Source organism: Cetorhinus maximus, chromosome 34, assembly GCF_964194155.1.
Source record: "Cetorhinus maximus chromosome 34, sCetMax3.hap1.1, whole genome shotgun sequence".
Taxonomy (NCBI): domain Eukaryota; kingdom Metazoa; phylum Chordata; class Chondrichthyes; order Lamniformes; family Cetorhinidae; genus Cetorhinus; species Cetorhinus maximus.
In genome coordinates, this window is record NC_135912.1 from 11,577,589 (window position 1) to 11,596,921 (window position 19,333).

At 46.1% G+C, this 19,333-nt stretch overlaps 1 protein-coding gene across 5 annotated transcripts in view; it reads right to left on the reverse strand.

Annotated features, from left to right (window-relative positions):
- Nucleotides 1-19,333, reverse strand: part of neurl4 (neuralized E3 ubiquitin protein ligase 4) — a 102,067-nt gene that overhangs the window by 11,872 nt on the left and 70,862 nt on the right. For all 5 annotated transcript variants that reach the window (XM_078533788.1, XM_078533790.1, XM_078533791.1 and 2 more), the window contains 7 exons: nt 14,735-14,950; nt 11,785-11,883; nt 8,272-8,415; nt 6,011-6,175; nt 4,596-4,754; nt 2,586-2,765; nt 501-594 (listed from right to left, as the gene is read on the reverse strand). In XM_078533788.1, coding sequence (XP_078389914.1) covers nt 501-594; nt 2,586-2,765; nt 4,596-4,754; nt 6,011-6,175; nt 8,272-8,415; nt 11,785-11,883; nt 14,735-14,950 — 1,057 coding nt within the window. The remainder of the gene's footprint in view (nt 1-500; nt 595-2,585; nt 2,766-4,595; nt 4,755-6,010; nt 6,176-8,271; nt 8,416-11,784; nt 11,884-14,734; nt 14,951-19,333) is intronic.

Genomic DNA, 19,333 nt, shown 5'->3' on the forward strand with positions numbered 1-19,333 from the left:
TTGGAGGTTCTGTCATTTCAAATGAGATGTTAAATTGAGGTCCCATTTGCCCTCTCAGGTGGGTGTAAAGGATCCCATGATTACTACTTTGAAAAGAAGCAGAGGGGAGTTCTCCCCAGGGCCCTGGCCAATAGTTATCCCTCAAGCAACACCACCTAAAAATAGATGAGGTGCTCATTATTACCATGCTCATGTCTGTGGGAGCTTGCTATGTACAAATTGGCTCCCCCATTTCCTATATTGCAATAATGACTGGCATCTTATTGGCTGTAAAGCATTTTGGGATGTCCTAAGGCCAAGAAATGCGCAATGTAAATGAAAGTCTTTCTTCCTGCTTCTCTGGCATGGATGTGGCTAATAATTGAGGTACCAGAGAAATAATGGTTTGTGCAGCCAGTTCAGGTGTAAATAAAAGTTTCAGGATGCTGAAAGGCTCCTCTCCTGCCTTCTACACTGAAAGATCATCTGAAACCAAGCACATCTGGGCTGCAGTCACTTACCATCAACCACATCTGCTTTTTCCACATCACCTTGGCAACGTAAATGGCCGCCATCGCCTCCTATGGCCATGATGTCATTAGTCACTATGGTAACCTGCCAGACATGAAGGTGCATTAGTCTCGAGGCCTCCGGATTGGAACTCAAAGCAAGGTCGGTCAGGAAGGGACTGGGACTTTTATTCTGACCCATTGTCAGAAATGCCAACCAAAACCAAAAGTCAGAGAATCTTTATAGCACAAAAGGAGGCCATTCGCTAGTTAGATACAGAGTGTGTGAAAGGAAGTAGGTGAGGAAATTGCAGGCAATATAACCATCGTCTTCTAAAATGTTTTTGCTTCAGGTATTGTTCCATTTGGTTGTAAAATTGCAAGTGTAATTCCATTATTTAAGAAAAGTGAGAGAAAAAATCAATGAACTATTAGACCTTTTAGCCTAATAGCTGTAGTGGGGAAGTTTTTGGAATCTACAATTAAGGACAGAGCAGCTAAGCTCAGAGAGACGTGAATTAATCAGAGGGAGCCAACAACAAACTGTGATTGTTAGGGTTAGGTCTTGTCTAATGAATCTAACTGATTTCTCTTGAGATAACTGAAGCAGTAGAAAAGAGAATGATGATAGGCTTCCAGGAAGCATTCAATAAGGTTCCACATGAGAGGCTGTTAGTTAGTTGGGTGACTGGTTAGGCGGTGAAAGAGAGAGTAGGAACATAGGGGCAGTAGCAGGCCAAGCAGCCTGCTCTGCCACTCAAACAGATCATGGCCCATCACCTGCCTCTGCACCATTTTCCCCACTATCTCCATATCCCTTGATGTCATTAGCACCCAGAAATCTGTCGATTTCTGTTTTAAACAGACTTGATTGAGCTTCCACAGCACTCTGGGGTAAAGAATTCCAAAGATTCCCCACCCTTGAGTGAAGAGATTCCTCCTCATCTGTCTTAAGTAGTCTACCCCTTATCCTGAGACTATGTCCCCTGGTTCTAACCTCACCAGCCAGGGGAATCATCGTTCCTGCTTCTACCCTGTCAGGCTCTGCAAGAATTGTGGTTCTGAAGGGGCTCAACAGGGTAAACGGCAGGAGGTTATTCCCCCCTGTCTGGGGAATCAGGAACACAATCTCAGGATAAGGGGCTGATCATTTAGGACTGAGATGGAGAAATTTCTTTACTCAAAGGGTTGCAAATCTTTGGAATTCTCTACCCCAGAGGATTGTGGATGCTCCATCTTTGAATACATTTAAGGCTGGGATAGGCAGGTTTTTGGTCCCACAGGGTATCAAGGGATATGGGAAGTGGGTGGGAATGTGGAGTTGTCGCCCAAGGTCAGCCATGATTGTATTGAATGGCGGAGCAGGTTTGATGGGCTGAATGGTCTATTACTCCTATTTCTTCTGTTATTTTACACACCTCAGGAAAGCAATGGAATCATCCTATTACCTGTACAGAGTGGGAAGGGAATCATCCTATTACCTGTACAGAGTGGGAAGGGAATCATCCTATTACCTGTACAGAGTGGGAAGGGAATCATCCTATTACCTGTACAGAGTGGGAAGGGAATCATCCTATTACCTGTACAGAGTGGGAAGGGAATCATCCTATTACCTGTACAGAGTGGGAAGGGAATCATCCTATTCCCTGTACAGAGTGGGAAGGGAATCATCCTATTACCTGTACAGAGTGGGAAAGGAATCATCCTATTCCCTGTAGAGAGTGGGAAGGGAGTTTGGCCCAGTGGGATTCTTTCAGATAGAGGTAAAGGGAGGGGTTTGGTCTATAGCAGGGGAAACCAGGAGGAGTTTGGTTTGTTGGAATTGTATACTATGGCAGCCAATGGAAAAAGGGTTTGCCCCAATGAGATTTTATGCAAATTGGAGTGAACAGGAATGGGTTTGGGACACCAGGACTGTTTGCAGTGGAAGTGAATGGGTCAGTGTTTAGTCACTGAGATTGTACAAAATAGGAATTATTGGCCCAGAGATATTTTATGTCATGGGAGTGATTCAGGTGGGGATCGGTCCATTGAGATTCAGTTCAGTCCACTTCATAAGATTCCACGCCTCAACCCCATCCCCAGAAAGTCACTGACCTGTTCACACTGACCATACAGGTCAATCACCACGTAACAGGGGTTTGGAATGTCTTGGGCAGCCACGCCTTGGTCCATTCCGTTAACAAACAGGTGCAGACCCTGGCTGTTGTCCACCAAGAGTCCAAGAATCGTTCCCTCTGGGCACGTGTCCAGGTTGGGACCATAATTGTCACAAATCTAACAAAAAAAATGGGGAGAGAAATAAACATGCCCACACAACTCTGGGATAGTCTTTATTGAATGGGTTATATTGGTTAACATCGAGCAGTCACCATCCTTGTTACCATCCTGCACAGATCAACATGTCTGGCTCAACTCCAACTGGTGACCTGCTAAGACAGAATGTCACAGCATAGAACGAGGCCATTCAGCCCTTCATGCCTTTGAGAGCTACCCAGTCTCCTACTCTTTCCCTCCAATATTTTTCCTTTGAGTATTTCTCCACTTCTGACTTTGAAAGTTCCTATTGATCCCACTTCCAGGCAACGCATTCCAGATCACAACAACCGACTGCACAGAGGGGAATTGGCTTGGATGACTCCACCTGACTTCTCTGTTATTTCAATTCTATCCTCTAGAGATAAGTTCTAGTGCTTTGTTTGCTATTGTTTTAAACAGCGTTATTAACTGGCATCACCATTTTTCAGTGATTCGTGTGTCTGTAACTTTTATACCTGTGCTTTGAAGGACAACAAACTGGCCAGTACAGCTCACAATTCAATTCATCTTTGCCGAATCTCCCAGGCTAGACGCACCATCTGTGTGAAGTCTAGAAGCTTCAGTAACCAGGCCTGAGTGGCTTTGAGTTAGGGTAAGAGCTAAGAGCTGGTAGTTTCCTACTCATTGTAAGGAAACCCATGGTTATTTCTGTTGTTTAAAATATGCGGTTAATATTTGGCTCTTGAATTATGGTTGAAGCTGACAAGTAAATGAGAGACAGTGTAAACTATGTGCTTGCACATTCTGTCTTTTAATCCGACTGAAACCCCTGAGTAAAGTCTCACTTCAGGAAGTGCACGGATAAGGAGCAAAGATTCCTGGGATAATGCTGAGACAGGGTTCGGGTTGAAGGTGTGGGACTGCTTGGGGAGGTGGAGGGGGGGTGGGTCAAGGTCGCAGGACTGGATGGGAGTGTGATGGGAGGGTAGCGTCTTGAGGGTGCCAATGACTATGCGGGGGTGTGAGGAGCCAGGGGGCTGGAGACCGGGCAAGGGGGTATGGGGGGAGAGGCAAAGGCAAGGGGGAAGGGACTGGGGGACACCAGGTGAGGGAGCTCGGGCTGGCAGGGGCATTGAAATAACACTATAACTAAGTGAACATTACAGAATGTATACTGGTTTTGTAAATTGGTAGAAAAGAGCGATGACAAAGCAGATCTCTGTTGGAAACAAACATTCTTCAAAGGGTGTGATGTCACTCACGATTCCCAGGGAGTTCTTTATGCACGAGTCCTTAGACTTAGGGCTCTGTCTACTGCTCTGTACATTGTCACACGATGAATATTTCAGAAGGATCATTATCACCTATATTACTATCTCTAGCTTCTCTGATCCTGCCATTAAAAGGGTAGGGATGATCTAACACTCCTGTTCAGCAGTCCTCAATGTAAACGTGATGTGGACTTTGCTGGCTGGGCCCGGCATTTATTGCCCATCCCTAGTTGCCCTTGAGAAGGTGGTGGTGAGCTGCCTTCTTGAGCCGCTGCAGTCCATGTGGTGTAGGTACACCCACAGTGCTGTTAGGGAGGGACTTCCAGGATTTTGACCCAGTGACAGTGAAGGAACGGTGATATATTTCCAAGTCAGGATGGTGAGTGGCTTGGAGGGGAACTTCCAGGTGGTGGTGTTCCCATGTGTCTGCCGCCCTTGTCCTTCTAGATGGTAGTGGCTGTGCATTTGGAAGGTGCTGCCTAAGGAGCCTAAGGCACCCATGTTAGAAAAATCAGGCCTTTGGGATGAGCCCGTCCAGGGAGGACCCCAACAGAATAAGAAAGTTTGCAATTCTCACCTTTAATGAATTGTGAAACACAGAATCCCGCTGGATCAGCCAGGCAGAACGTTTGATTGATGAGGCTGTGCCTGGAAAGTTAAAGCGCTCGGGAGAGTTTCCAATCACACCCAGCGACAGTGAAGAGGTCCACTGAGAGTTTAAACGATCAATCTGAATCTGAGGAGAAACACGTTTAAAAAAATGAAGGAACTTGTGGTTTTCGACACTCCTGATCAGTATCTTCTGGTGAGGGGAATTCAGAACAAGGGGTAATGATCTGAAAACTACAGCTAGGCCATTTTTGCACACAGAGTAGTGAAAATCCAGAACTCTCTTTCCCAAAAGGCTGCGAATGCTACTGTGATTGAGAGATCTTTGTTGGGTGGAGTTAAGGCAAGGATTGAGGTACAGATCAGGCCTGATCTAACTGAATGACAAACAGGCCCATGGGCTTGAATGGCATCCTCCTGCTGTTACTGTGTTCATATTAGTGCCTCTCTGGGGTGAAAATAAATCCCACTGATTGGAAAGTCCCAGGTCGTATGTACTGTTAGCTGATCCCAACCACATAAACAGTTGGGTGGCTACAAGTGCCTTAGTGTCCATGGGCCCCAAAGGTCAGGAGTGGAGGGGGTTTGGGGGAGGAAATCTTGGACATCCCAAAGCGTTTTCCAGCCAATGAATGGTTTCTGAAGTGCAGTCACTGTTGTAATGTAGGAAATGTGGAAACTAATTGGCACACAGTAAGCTCCCAGAGGCAGCAACGAGATAATCACCAGGTGGCTGGGTCAGCACACCGGGGAGAAGTCCCCTGTCCTTCCTCAACAGGATGTTCAGGACTTCCGTTCAATGTTTCACCTGGAGGACAGTGCAGCACTCTCTCAGTACTGAAAGAGAAGCAGGCTGGGTTATGACTGGGCTTGGGAAAGGCTGGAGAAAGGAAGCTGATGATAGATAAAAGAATAGCATCAATGGGATGGGGAGAGGAGCTCGCTCCATACTGCACTGGGAGCATCAGCATCTCTGGGGAGGGAGTGAAACCCTCGACCTCCTGTAGAAAGGAAACAGCCAGGCTGGGTACAGGCAACGGAATAGTGGAGACGGGCAGAATAAAGCAAGGCATAAAACATAGGGAGCAAAAGCCTAAAAATGATTCATTTCAGAGAGAAACTTGGAAGAACTGGGCAATGCAACAGAGCAGAATAAATAAATGTTAAACACTTCAGCTTTGGGTGGAATGTTTGGGAGGAGGGGCCTAATTGTTATCTAGGGTGTGGCAGGCCAGGATGGGCTGAATGGCCTCCCTTTGCCTGTATTTATGTCCTGAGGAGGCTGTAGATGAGTAGAGAGAGATCCTTACCATGCAGGGCTCACACAGTAAGGTTAGCATTCACCCGAAGCTCCCCCCTGCCCAACTCCACCACCCTGGTTACCTGAAAGAGCAGCTGCCGGGGCAAAGGCTGGGCAGATGCCACCACACCTTGGTTGTAGCTGGCCACCCGGGTGGCAGTGTGGCCATTGCTGGACAGTAAGATGTTCCTGCCATGATTCTCCATGAACTCTACACTGGCCATGAAGACGGACGTTTCATTTTCACACTGAAAGCGAAGCAGCGTTCGATTAATAAAGAGTGCGGAGCTGCTCGGGGTCAAACAGATGAGGCTGAAATGCACCCACACCCCTGGCACCCTCTTCCCCACCACCCGAAAACTAGTTCGGCTTCAGTCATACTGTCAACTACTCTCTATTTGAATTGGTACGTGCCACGTTCAGTTAGAGAGGTGGAGAGGAGGCTAGTGCTGTAACACATCCTATTGCAGGCCCCCAACGCTCCCAGGACAGGTACAGCACGGGGTTAGATACAGAGTAAAGCTCCCTCTACACTGTCCCCATCAAACACTCCCAGGACAGGTACAGCACGGGGTTAGGTACAGAGTAAAGCTCCCTCTACACTGTCCCCATCAAACACTCCCAGGACAGGTACAGCACGGGGTTAGATATAGAGTAAAGCTCCCTCTATACTGTCTCCATCAAACACTCCCAGGACAGGTACAGCACGGGGTTAGATACAGAGTAAAGCTCCCTCTACACTGTCCCCATCAAACGCTCCCAGGACAGTTACAGCACAGGGTTAGATACAGAGTAAATCTCCCTCTGCACTGTCCCCATCAAACACTCCCAGGACAGGTACAGCACGGGGTTAGATACAGAGTAAATCTCCCTCTGCACTGTCCCCATCAAACACTCCCAGGACAGGTACAGCACGGGGTCAGGAACAGCGTAAAGGTCCCTCTCTTGCGATTTGTGTCATATAAGGAGAAAATGTATACTGATAGGGGGTAAATATGTATTGTGTCTGATTATTAGTGAATATGTAGTGGTAAGGGGTAAATGTGGAAAGGGGTAAATGTGGAAAGGGGTAAATGTGGAAAGGGGTAACTGTGGAAAGGGGTAAATGTGGAAAGGGGTAACTGTGGAAAGGGGTAACTGTGGAAAGGGGTAAGTGTGGAAAGGGGTAAATGTGGAAAGGGGTAAATGTGGAAAGGGGTAAATGTGGAAAGGGGTAACTGTGGAAAGGGGTAACTGTGGAAAGGGGTAACTGTGGAAAGGGGTAAATGTGGAAAGGGGTAAATGTGGAAAGGGGTAACTGTGGAAAGGGGTAACTGTGGAAAGGGGTAAATGTGGAAAGGGGTAACTGTGGAAAGGGGTAACTGTGGAAAGGGGTAACTGTGGAAAGGGGTAACTGTGGAAAGGGGTAAATGTGGAAAGGGGTAAATGTGGAAAGGGGTAAGTGTGGAAAGGGGTAAGTGTGGAAAGGGGTAACTGTGGAAAGGGGTAACTGTGGAAAGGGGTAAATGTGGAAAGGGGTAACTGTGGAAAGGGGTAAATGTGGAAAGGGGTAAATGTGGAAATGCATTGTGGGCCATCTTTCCTAGGGCGAGGATGTAGACTGCCCAAGGCAGAGGAGGCTTTTAACTGATTGAGAAGGATTAACTGGGCAGGGTTTCGAGAATGAGAGGCAGCCTAGTCTGCCTTTTTCTGGGATAGCGGTATGCTTTTGGACAAATGTGGGGGAATGAAAAAAAAAGCACAAGTTTTTAGCTTAGCTGCTTTTCTATAGGAAACGAGGAGAGCACACAAGGGAACAGAAAGGTATGCTGAAAGGTTGATATGAGGAGACTTGTGTGGACTATGAACACCAACACAGACTAGATGGGCTGAATGGTCTGTTTTTCTGCTGTATATTCTGTCAATCTAAGGTCCCTGGGAAATGGATGAAGTTACATTAGCGATGGAAGAACTATATATAAATCATGGCAGTCACCCAATGTATATAGAATACAGGCTGGAAAGTACCAAGTTTGCGCCCCATTCTGTGCTGAATGAGCTGATCAGAGCTGGGGTAGGAGTTTGGGTGTTGGTCCAACAGGTCTCGGTGCTCCTGGGCTCCAGAGGGTAGAAAACGAGCCAGATTCCCTGGTCCAATTGTTACCCAGTGAATTTCCTGTCAGAAAAGTATGCAACAAGTGCCTGGGCCAGGGCAGGATCGGTCTGGTATGTGATGCCCTCCCTGGGTAAATAGCCCACTGCTTGGCATACACAGTGACAGTGATCCCGGAGGGTGAGCAGGGGCCTGTGAAAACTGTGTCCCTTCACGGAAAGGAAGGTAAAACAAAACATCCCCTTTCCTTACAGGGCTCAGCTCTTCCTCCTCCTCACTGCAGCTGTCCGATGACATCGAGGGCGGCTTCGTACTCTCGGTCTCCTCCAGTGCGCTGGAGCTCACGATGGACACTGACACGACCTTACCATACAAGTCTACAACTGCGAAAACATTCTGGAAGGATGAGGGGGGAAGAGAGAGAGAGAGAGAGAGAGAAGAAATAATTTAATAAAAAGAACATTCAAACCTCTGGTCCTGCCAGGTTCAGGGCAGAATGGAATAAATAAACTTTCCAGCACAGAAGCAGGCCATTCGATCCAACTGGTGCACACAACTCCACACGAACCTCCTCCTGGCAATTCTATCAACATATCCTTCGAATCCTTTCTCCCTCATGTACTTAACCAGCTTTCCTTTAAATACATCTATGCTATTCTCTTCCACCCACCACTCCTTCCGGTAGCGAATCCCTCATTCTCACCACTCTGTGGGTTAAGACATTTCTCTATTCCTTAATTGAAGTTTGAGGGTAGCATTTGTGAACATGAACATTAGACAGCACCTTCCAAAACTGTCGAACAGGGGTGGTCAAACCACAGCTGGTGAGCCACATGTGGCTCTTTTCCACATGGAGTGTGCTCATTCCTCCAGCTGCAGTTTGTTCAGGCATGCAAATTGGCTCCAGTGCAATGACCGAGGCAATAATTAAAAACCTAACTAAACTATTCGCAGCAACCAAATCCACTCAGCTCTTTAACCCTGTTCAGCGAAAGTTCCTGGTATTACGCTGATCAGTCAACTTTTGCATGAATTGTGCTATTCTAACAGTTTAACGAATTACAGTGTGTGCACATGATTAAAAACAAGTCAACAAAGGGTACGATTTTCAGATAGCACCTTTGAGAGGTAGAGTTTCACCTGCTGGGAACACAGATTCTATGTTCGTGCGGCCAGAAATAGGCAAGAAATGAGCACATTTTATTGCGAGCTGCTCAGGTCACCCCTCACCCACCACAGTGGGTGACCAGGAGGGATTGAGGTAGCACAGGTTGTTCTGGGAATCCAGTAAACCTGTGAATTTTTACCCCAGTTGCACGCAATACGAATTGCTCCCCAAGTCCAATCAATTTGACATTAAACAGTTCTGCGGAGATCCTTTCTGTTTTATAATGAACCACATGGTGATGACGGAATGAATTGAAGAAAGGTTGGAGGAGGCTCATGTGGAGTTTTATAAGGTGGATGTTAATTTAAGCAAATTAATTGATAACAGGTAAAATATAACAATTTGGATTTAGAAACTGTGCCACATGTACTTAATGCTTATTGAAGTTAAGAGAAAAGATAAATACTTACATATACTTTTCATACTATTTACACTTACATTTTTGTTAATATATTACTTCATAAAAGAGTGTGCTACAGTAATAAAACTGTGTCTGCAAAGGTTATCCTTGTCTTGCGGCTCTCGAATGTCTGAAGAGTAGCACACGTGGCTCTAAGTGGCCATCCCTGATATTGAAGGACAAGGGCAGCAGATACACGAGGACGCCACCACCTGCAATTTCCCCTCCACTCACCATCCTGACTTGGAAATATATCGGCCGTTCCCTCACTGTCACTGGATCAAAATCCTGGAACTCCCTCCCTAACAGCACTGTGGATGTACCTGCACCACATGGACTGCAGCGGTTCAAGAAGGCAGCTCACCACCACCACCTTCTCAAGGGTAACTAGGGATGGGCAATAAATGATTTACTGGCCAATGATGCTTACAGGCCAGGAACAAATACACAAAAAGCTCATGGCAGCCTCTTCAGTAAGACAATACCCTAGGCTGCCTTCTCATTATGCATTTCAGTTTATAAGGAGAGGTTAATTCAAAAATCTACCAATTTGCTTCACTAAGTGAATGGTCAATCTATAGAGAGATAATGGAAGCAGATATTCTTCAAATATAAATGAGGTTGATTTCTTTCAGAAAACAATATTGTGTTACAGTATGAGAGTAATTTGGGGCATCATGTGGGGTGAGAGTAGTGTGAGAGGAGATTGGCTGAGGCTCCCTGGATCCCAAAAGCTCTCCAAACACAGGGGGTTTTCCTCACCTCATGTCTGAACAGCCGGGGTTCGTTACTCTAAGAAGCAGAAGATTGAGAGGCCTAATCTGATAAAAGCTTGGCCTGATGAAGGGGTTTCGATGGGGCTAGATGTTGAGATGTTTCCACTTGTGGGGGGGAGACTAAGACTAGGAGGCCATCAATATAAGAGCATCATTAAGAAATCCAATAAGGAATTCAGGAGAGACATCCTTACGCAGAGAGTTGGGGAGAATGTGGGTGTTAACTTGGTTTAGCCAATATAAGGGAATGGGCTGATTATCTACAAACTACCAGCTCATGTTCTTTTTGTCAACTTGCCCTCAGGATGTGGGAGTTGCTGGAAAGACTGGCATTTACTCCCAGTGGCACCTGAGGCGGGGGGAGTTAGGCTCCCTTGACGTAGCAATTCTTTGTGCAAGGTTTAGCTTGCTTGGCAACTTCACAGGAATACCAGGCAGTGCAAGAACCAGGCAAGGGCTGGGGCTGAACAACATTGGTGGCCTTTCCTTTTGCCAGTCCACCAAGCTGGTCAATGACGATACCAACCGCGTGATCAGCAGCCTGTGCTCCATGAACTAAACGTCACTGCCGCTCCACACTGGCGTAGCACAAGGGCCAGGAAACCTCCTTCATTTAACCAGAGCCGCTGAGGTACAGAGCGAATGGAAGAGGCAATTTAAACCCTCAAATTGGTCTGTCCAACCAATCCAGTAGGTCATGGGCTGGTCCGCATTTTAACTTCATCAACCCACCCTTACTCCCCATACCTAACAGAAGCCTCTCAATCTCAGCTTTGAAATTTTCCATTGATCCTCCCGGCTTCAGCTTTACGGGGTGGGGTGGGGGGTGGGGGAGAGAGTTCCAGATTTTCCCTCCTCTTTGTGTAAGGAAATGCTTCCTGACATCACCCCTGAACGGCCTGGCTCGAATTTTAAGGTTCTGCCCCTTGTTCTGGACTCCCTCCCCCAACCAACCAGGGGAAATAGTTTCTATCAACCCTAACAAATCCTTTAATCATCTTAAACCCCTCGATTAGATCACCCCTTAATCTTCTAAACTCGAGGGAATACAAGCCTAGTCTGTGTAACCTGTCCTCATGATTTAACTCTTTGAGCTGCGGTTCACTGTGGTGAATCTGTGCCGTACCCTCTCCAAGGTCCATATATCCTTCCTGAGGCGTTGTGCTCAGGACTGAACACGGTTATTCCAGATGGGGACTGACCAGAGCTCTGTAGCTGGAACATGACTTCTATCCCTTTGTATTCCAGCACCCTGGAGATAATGGACAACAACTAAGCCTTGAGAGTTATTTTATGTAGTGATAACGATACCCTCTTCACAGGACTGAACCTTTCACCATTTGGAAAATAGCCTGCTCAATCTTTCTGGAGGGGCCCACACTGAGCTCCAGGGTTACCCATGTTAATTGGAGGTCACTTACCTTGGCGATGCCTGCTGCGGCCACACCCATGTCCTCTCCATCAACTAAAACGTGCATGGTGTCATCACTGGCACGTTTCACGCCAACTCGGTTGCCAACCTGTGAGAAAAGGCATGAAGTGAGAAGGGTGGCAATCTCAGCTAAAGCCACATGGTGCCAGAAGGCGACTGTGTATTCTGCAGAGGCACAGGGTGTGTGGGGTCAGGCCTGGCTACAAACTGTCACCTCTCCACTTGTGGTCCACGTGGGTACCAACGACATAGGTAGGGTGAGGAAAGAGGCTCTGCTTAGGGATTATCAGCAGAATTAAAAAGCAGAACTTCAAAGGCAAGGGATTATTACCTGAGCGACAAGCAAATTGGCGGGGCTGAAAGATTGGGAGAAATGGGTTTCGATTCAGGGGGAGCTGGTACTAGAGAAGTGGCAGCTGTCCTGTTGGGACAGTCTTCACCTGAACCATGCTGGGATGAGCGTTCTAGTGATTGATATAAGTAGGGTGGTAGAGAGGGCTTTAAACTAAATAGTCGGGGTGAGGGAGGATCATGTGAGAGGTGATGTGGCAAATTAAAGGGAAGCAATGAGGTGATAGAGAGGAGACTTGGGAAGCGATAACCAGAGTGTCGCAGGAAGGGACAGAGTACAAACCTAAGGCCAGAGATTACAAACATGGTAACAAGGCAGAGTTAAAGGCTCTGGATCTGAATGCATGCAGCATTCGTAACAAAATGGACCAAGTGACCAAGGCTTGGGCCTGAACATTGAAGGATATTTAACATTGGAAGCTTGGAAAAAGTGATGGGATAGCTGCGTTAATTAAGGATGCCATTAGCATGGCAGTGAGGAATGACTGTAACTCGAAAGAGCAAGAGGTAGGATCAGTCTGGGTAGAGATAAGAAATAGGAAAGGTAAAAAGTCACATGTGAGGGTAGTTTATAGGCCCCCTTGGAGTAGTTACACGATAGGACAGAGTATAAATAGGGTGTAACAAGAAGTACAGCAATAACCATGGGTCACTTTAATCTACATGTAGATTGGGCAAATCAGATGGGCAAGTTAGCCTGGAACATTAGCTCATAGAGTGAATCCGGGACAATTTCTTAGAGCCATCCGTTCGAGAGCCAACTGGGGCAGGCTATTCTCAACCTGGTAATGAGCAATGAGACAAGATTAATCAATAACCTCATAGTGAAGGAGCCTCTACGCCACAGCAATTATAACATTTTAGAATTTAATGTTCAGTTTGAAGGGGAGAAGTGGGGATCTAAGACTAGTGTTTAAAACGAATAAAGGTAATCATAAGGGTATGAAGGCAGAGCTAAAGTGAACTGGGAAACCAGGTTAAAAGGTAGGACAGTAGAGATGGAATGTTAATTATTAAAGATCTCCTTAAAAGCTTCTCAGCAAAGATTCATCCCAGTGAGAAAGAAAGACTCTGAGAAGGATGCATTGTCCTTGGCTGAATAAGGAAATTAAGGATAGCATCAAATTGAAAGAAACACTGTACAAATCTGCAAAGATCAGTGGTAGGTTGGAAAATTGGTCAGGTTTTAAGAGCCAGCGAAGAATGACTAAAAAAACGAATAAAGAGGGAGAAAATAGAGTATGAGAGAAAGCTAGCTCGTAATATAGAAGCAGATAGTAAGAGTTTCTACAAGTATTTCAATAGGAAAAGGGTGACTAAAGCTAGTGTTGGTCCGAGTGAATCTGGGGTATTGATAATGGAAATAAGGCAATGGCGGAGGGATTGAACAGGTATTGTGTGTGTCTGTCTTCACATGGATGGTCAAATGAGCAGATAAGTGGCAGATGGAATTTAACCCTGAAAAGTGTGAGGTGATACACTTTGGAAGGAGTAATTTGACAAGGAAGTATTCAATGAATGGCTTGACACTAGGAAGTTCTGAGGAACAAAGGGACTTTGGCGTGTGTGTCCATAGATCTCTGAAGGTGGAGGAGCATGTTAGTGGGGTGGTGAAAAAGGCATATGGGACACTTGCCTTTATCAATCAAGGCATAGATTACAAAAGTAGGGAGGTGATGTTGGAGTTGTATAGAACCTTGGTGAGGCCACAGCTGGAGTACTGTGTGCAGTTCTGGTCGCCACATTATAGGAAAGATGTGATTGCACTGGAGGGGGTGCAGAGGAGATTCACCAGGATGCTGCCTGGGATGAAACATTTAAGTTATGAAGAGAGGTTGGATACACTTGGGTTGTTTTCATTGGAGCAGAGAAGACTGAGGGGCGACCTGATCGAGGTGTACAAGATTATGAGGGACATGGACAGAGTTGATAGGGAGCAGCTGTTCCCTTTAGTTGAAGGGTCAGTCACAAGGGGGCATAAGTTCAAGGTGAGGGGCAGGAGGTTTAGGGGGGGATGTGAGGAAAACTTTTTTACCCAGAGGGTGGTGAGAGTCTGGAATGCGCTGCCTGGGAGGGTGGTGGGGGTGGGTTGCCTCACATCCTTTAAAAAGTACCTGGATGAGCACTTGGCACATCATAACATTCAAGGCTATGGGCCAAGTGCTGGTAAATGGGATTAGGTAGGTAAGTCAGGTGTTTCTCACGTGTCGGTGCAGACTCGATGGGCCTAAGGGCCTCTTCTGCATTGTGATTCACTGAGGAAGACTGAGAAAACTTCCCAAAGATACTTGAAAATCAAGATGTGAAGAACTGGAGGGAGGAGCCCACAACCTTCCGACTTGGAGGCAAGAGAGTGATACCTACTGAGCTATCACCGACACAAAAAATACTCAGAAAACATGTAACTCAGCCCTCGAGGCCTGAAGGTAAGGCAAACAGAATGAGATCACTTCCCCCAGGCAGTCTCAGCCTTTTGTCACGACAGACATTGTGCTCAGACTCCACACGCGCTTTGCCAACAACAGGCATGATTGGCATGGCCGTGAATTGTGGCGGACAGTCTCTGCCCTCTCCCCGCCTGCTCTTACCGTCAGCCGTTCCATCGAGAAACCGTAGTTCTGTTTCTGCAGCGTCCCGTTCCGCCTGACCTCAGAGCCACTGACCAGCCAGCTGACCTTCGACCTCAGCTCCAGCAAGGAAGACGGAAGCCCCGAGGAGGTGCAAGAGATCTCCATAGGCTGAAGAGTGGTCAGCCCGATGTGTAGCGACCCGGACCACTGCTCATCGATTTCATCGATTTTAACCTGTGGGTGGTAGGAATAAGACAGGGGATTTGAGAGGGAAACGAACTCAAGGTCGGGAGGGCTCAACAGTTCATTGTACACCAAGAGCTAAAGCTTCTATTTACAGGAGTGTCTGATGGGGACAGTGTAGAGGGAGCTTTACTCTGTATCTAACCCTGTGCTGTACCTGTCCTGGGAGTGTTTGATGGGGACAGTGTAGAGGGAGCTTTACTCTGTATCTAACCCCGTGCTGTTCCTGCCCTGGGATTGTTTGATGGGGACAGTGTAGAGGGAGCTTTACTCTGTATCTAACTCTGTGCTGTACCTGTCCTGGGAGTGTTTCATGGGGACAGTGTAGAGGGAGCTTTACTCTGTATCTAACCCCGTGCTGTACCTGTCCTGGGAGTGTTTGATGGGGACAGTGTAGAGGGAGCTTTACTCTGTATCTAACCCCGTGCTGTACCTGTCCTGGGAGTGTTTGATGGGGACAGTGTAGAGGGAGCTTTACTCTGTATCTAACTCTGTGCTGTACCTGTCCTGGGAGTGTTTCATGGGGACAGTGTAGAGGGAGCTTTACTCTGTATCTAACCCCGTGCTGTACTTTTCATGAGATGTGGGTGTTGCTGGCAAGGTCAGCATTGGTTGCCTATCCCTAATTGCCCTTGAACTGAGGGGCTTGCTGGACCATTTCAGAAGGTATTTAAGAGTCAACAGCTCTTACTGTGGCTCTGGAGTCACAGTGGGAAGAGTAATGAGGAACGAGAAACGTAGGCTTCTCAAACCTAGGTTGAATGACTAAGTGGAGAGTTAGAGTTTCAAATTAAATCAGCAAAGGAAAAGAGCGTAGAACAATAAATTAACCTGGCGAAAATGTTCACACGGTGTGTGAACCACACATTGAATTAACTTTGGTTTAAAGCACTGAAGCTAATGGCCTTGGAATCCTTTTTATAAAAAAACAAGTAGGATCTGGAGACTGGGAGGTCAGTGGAAGGGAAGGAGGGTGAATAAGGGCTGCCGGATCTTACTGAGCAGACAAGGTGAGAAACACTCCTCGGTAGAGTTGGGATAAATGGGTAATTTTCAGGCTAGAAAACTGCAAACAGTGAAGTGCCACAGGATCAGTGCTGGGGCCTCAACTATTTACAATCTATGTTAATGACTTTGATGAAGGACTGACTGTATGGTCATCACATTTGATGACAATACAAAGATAGGTAGGAAAGGAAGTTGTGAGGAGGATATAAACAGAGTGCAAAGGGATATAGATAAAAATTTAGCAGATGAAGTATGTGGGAAAATGTGAGGTTGCCCACTTCAGCAGGAAGGATAGAAAGGCAGAATATGATGTAGAGGGAGAGTGATTGCAGAACTCAGTGGTACAGAGGGATCTAGGTGAGCTTGTACATGAGACACAAAAAGTCAGCATGCAGGTTACAGCAAGTGATAAGGAAGGCACATGGAATGTCAGCCTTTATTGCAAGGGGAAGCGAGGACACAAGTTGACAAGTGTTGCTACAGCTGGTGAGACTGCACTTATAATGCTGCATACAGTTTGGTCTCTTTACTTATGGAGGGACGTACTTGCACTGGAAGTATTTCAGAAAAGGTTCACTCGGCTGATCCTCGGAATAAAGGCTTGTCTTATGAGGAAAGGTTGAGCAGGTTGGGCCTGAAGTATGGAGTTTAGAAGAATGAGAGGTGATCCTATTGAGACACATAATATTCTGAGGGGCTTGACAGGCTAGATGCTGGGAAGATGTTTCTCTTCATGGGTGAATCTAGAGCTAGAGGGAACAGTTTAAAGATAAGGGGTCTCCCATTTAAGATGGAGAGAAGAAGGAATTTCTCTCTCAGAGAGTCGTTAGTTTTTGGGATTCTCTCCCCCAGCGAGCAGTGGAGGCTGGGTCATTGAATTTATTCAAGGCTGAGTCAGACAGATGTTTAAGCTACAAGGGGGTCTAGGTAATAGGGAGGGGCAGACAGGAGAGTGGAGTTAAGCCATGATCTAACTGACCGGTGGAGCAGACTCGAGGGGATGAATGGCCCACTCCTGCTCCTATTTCTTTTGATTTTAGGGCCATGCCTATTATGGTGTGGTCATGTGGAGTGGTCCAATTGGCTCAGTTCAGCTCTGCATACCGTGTCATTTACAAACCGATGATTTCTTTTTTGAAAGCGAGGATGCTCAGGGTTTTGCAGAACGTTCTCGGAGCTCCATCTTACACCTACAGATGGCCACCTCCCTTACAGAGCACAGGAGGAAACCATTCAGCCCATTATGGGCTAGGAGGGCCTTTTCTGCTTCTAGGAACACAAGAATATAGGATTTGGGAGCAGGCGTAGGCTATTCAGCCCTTTGAGCCTGCTCCACCATTCAATAAGATCATGGCTGATCTGGTTGTGGCCTTAACTCCAGTTTGTCTTCTGTCCCCCATAATTCTTAACTCCCTTGTCTATCAAAAACCTGTTTAACCCAGCCTGCAATAAATTCAATGACCCAGCCTCCATTGCTCTCTGGGGAAGAGAATTTGACAGACTAACAACCATCTGAGAAAAGAAATTCCCCTCATCTCCATCTTAAACGGTAGATCTTTTATTCTTAAACTGTGTCCCCTGGATCTAGTCTTCCCCACAAGTGGAAACATCCTCCTGGTATCCACCTGATCAAATCCCCTCAGGATTTCAATAAGATTATCTCACATTCTTCTGAACTCCAATGGATATAGGCCCAACCTTTCTTCATAAGATAAGTTCCTCATCGCAGGAATGAGTCCAGTGAACCTTCTCTGAACTGGTTCGAATGCATAAGGTGACCAAAACTGTACACAATACTCCAGAAACAAAAACAAAAATAGCTGGAAAAACTCAGCAGGTCTGACAGCATCAGCGGAGAGGAACACAGTTAATGTTTCGAGTCCGTATGAATACTCCAGATGTGGTCTCACTCAGTCCCTGCACAGCTGCAGTAAAACATCCCTACTTTTATATTCCATTCCACTTGCAATAAACACCAATATTCCATTTGCCTTCCTAATCACTTGCTGTACTTCCATACTAACTTTCTGTGATTCATGTATCAGGACACCCAGATCTCTCCGTACCACTGAGTTCTGCAATCTCTCTGCATTTAAACAATATTCTGCTTTTCTATTCTTCCTGCCAAAGTGGGCAAGTTCACATTTTCCCATATTATACTCCATCTGCCAAATTTTTACCTGCTGATTCAATCTGTCTAAATCTCTTTGCAGACTCTCTACCTCATCTTGACAACTTACTTTCCTGCTTAGCTTGATGCCATCGGCACACTTATACCAAACATTCAGTCCCTTCATCCAAATCATTGATGTAGATTGTGAATAGTTGAGGCCCCAGCACTGATCCCTGTGGGGTAGCACTCCACTAGTTACAATTTACCAAACCTGAAAGTGACTCATTAATCCCAATCGCTGCTTCCTGTTAGCTCATCAATCGTTTATCCATGCTGATATGTTTACCCTGCACCTTGAGGTCTTAATTTGTGTAGTAACCCAGAACGTGGCACCTCATCAAATGCCTTTTGGAAACCCAAGTACACCACATCTACAGGTTCCCCTTTATCCACCTTGCTTGTTATTTCTTCAAATTAGTTAAACATGATTTCCCTTTCACAAACCCATTTTGACTCTGCCTGATCAAATTATGACTTTCTAAGTATCTGCTATCACCACCTTAATAATTAATCCTAGCAATTTCCCTATGACAAATATTAGGCTAACTTGTCTGTAGTTTCCGGCCTTCTGCCTCCCTCTTTTCTTGAATTAGGGTGTTACATCAGCTATTTTCCAATCCACTGGGACCCTTCCAGAATCTAAGGAATTTTGGAATATTATAATAAATGCATCTCTGCACTATCTCTGCAGCTACTTTTTTTAAGACCCCAGGCCATCTGGTCCTGGGGACTTGTCTGCCTTTAGGTCTAACTGCTTTTAACACACATTTTCCCTAGTGATGGTGATTGTTTTAAGTTCCTCCCCCCCTGTTCACGTCTTGATTTTCACGTATCTTTGGGAAGTTTTCTCAGTCTCAGTCTTCCACAGTGAAGACAGACTCAAAATACCTGTTCAATTCCTCTGTCATTTCCTTGTTTTCCATTAACAATTCCCCAGGCTCACTCTCTGGAGGACCAACACGAGCTTTAGTCACTCTTTTCCTATAGAAACTCTTACTATCTGCTTATATTATTAGCTAGCTTTCTCTTCTTTCTCTCTCTTCATTATTTTTATTTCTTTCTTTCTTTTTCTGTGCCGTCAATGCTATTTAACAGTTTGTAACCACATCTGTGAAAGAACTATCCAATTTATACCACTCCCCATCCCTGCCAAGCCACCCGCTCTCCCCATATCACTGTAGACCTCTCCTTTT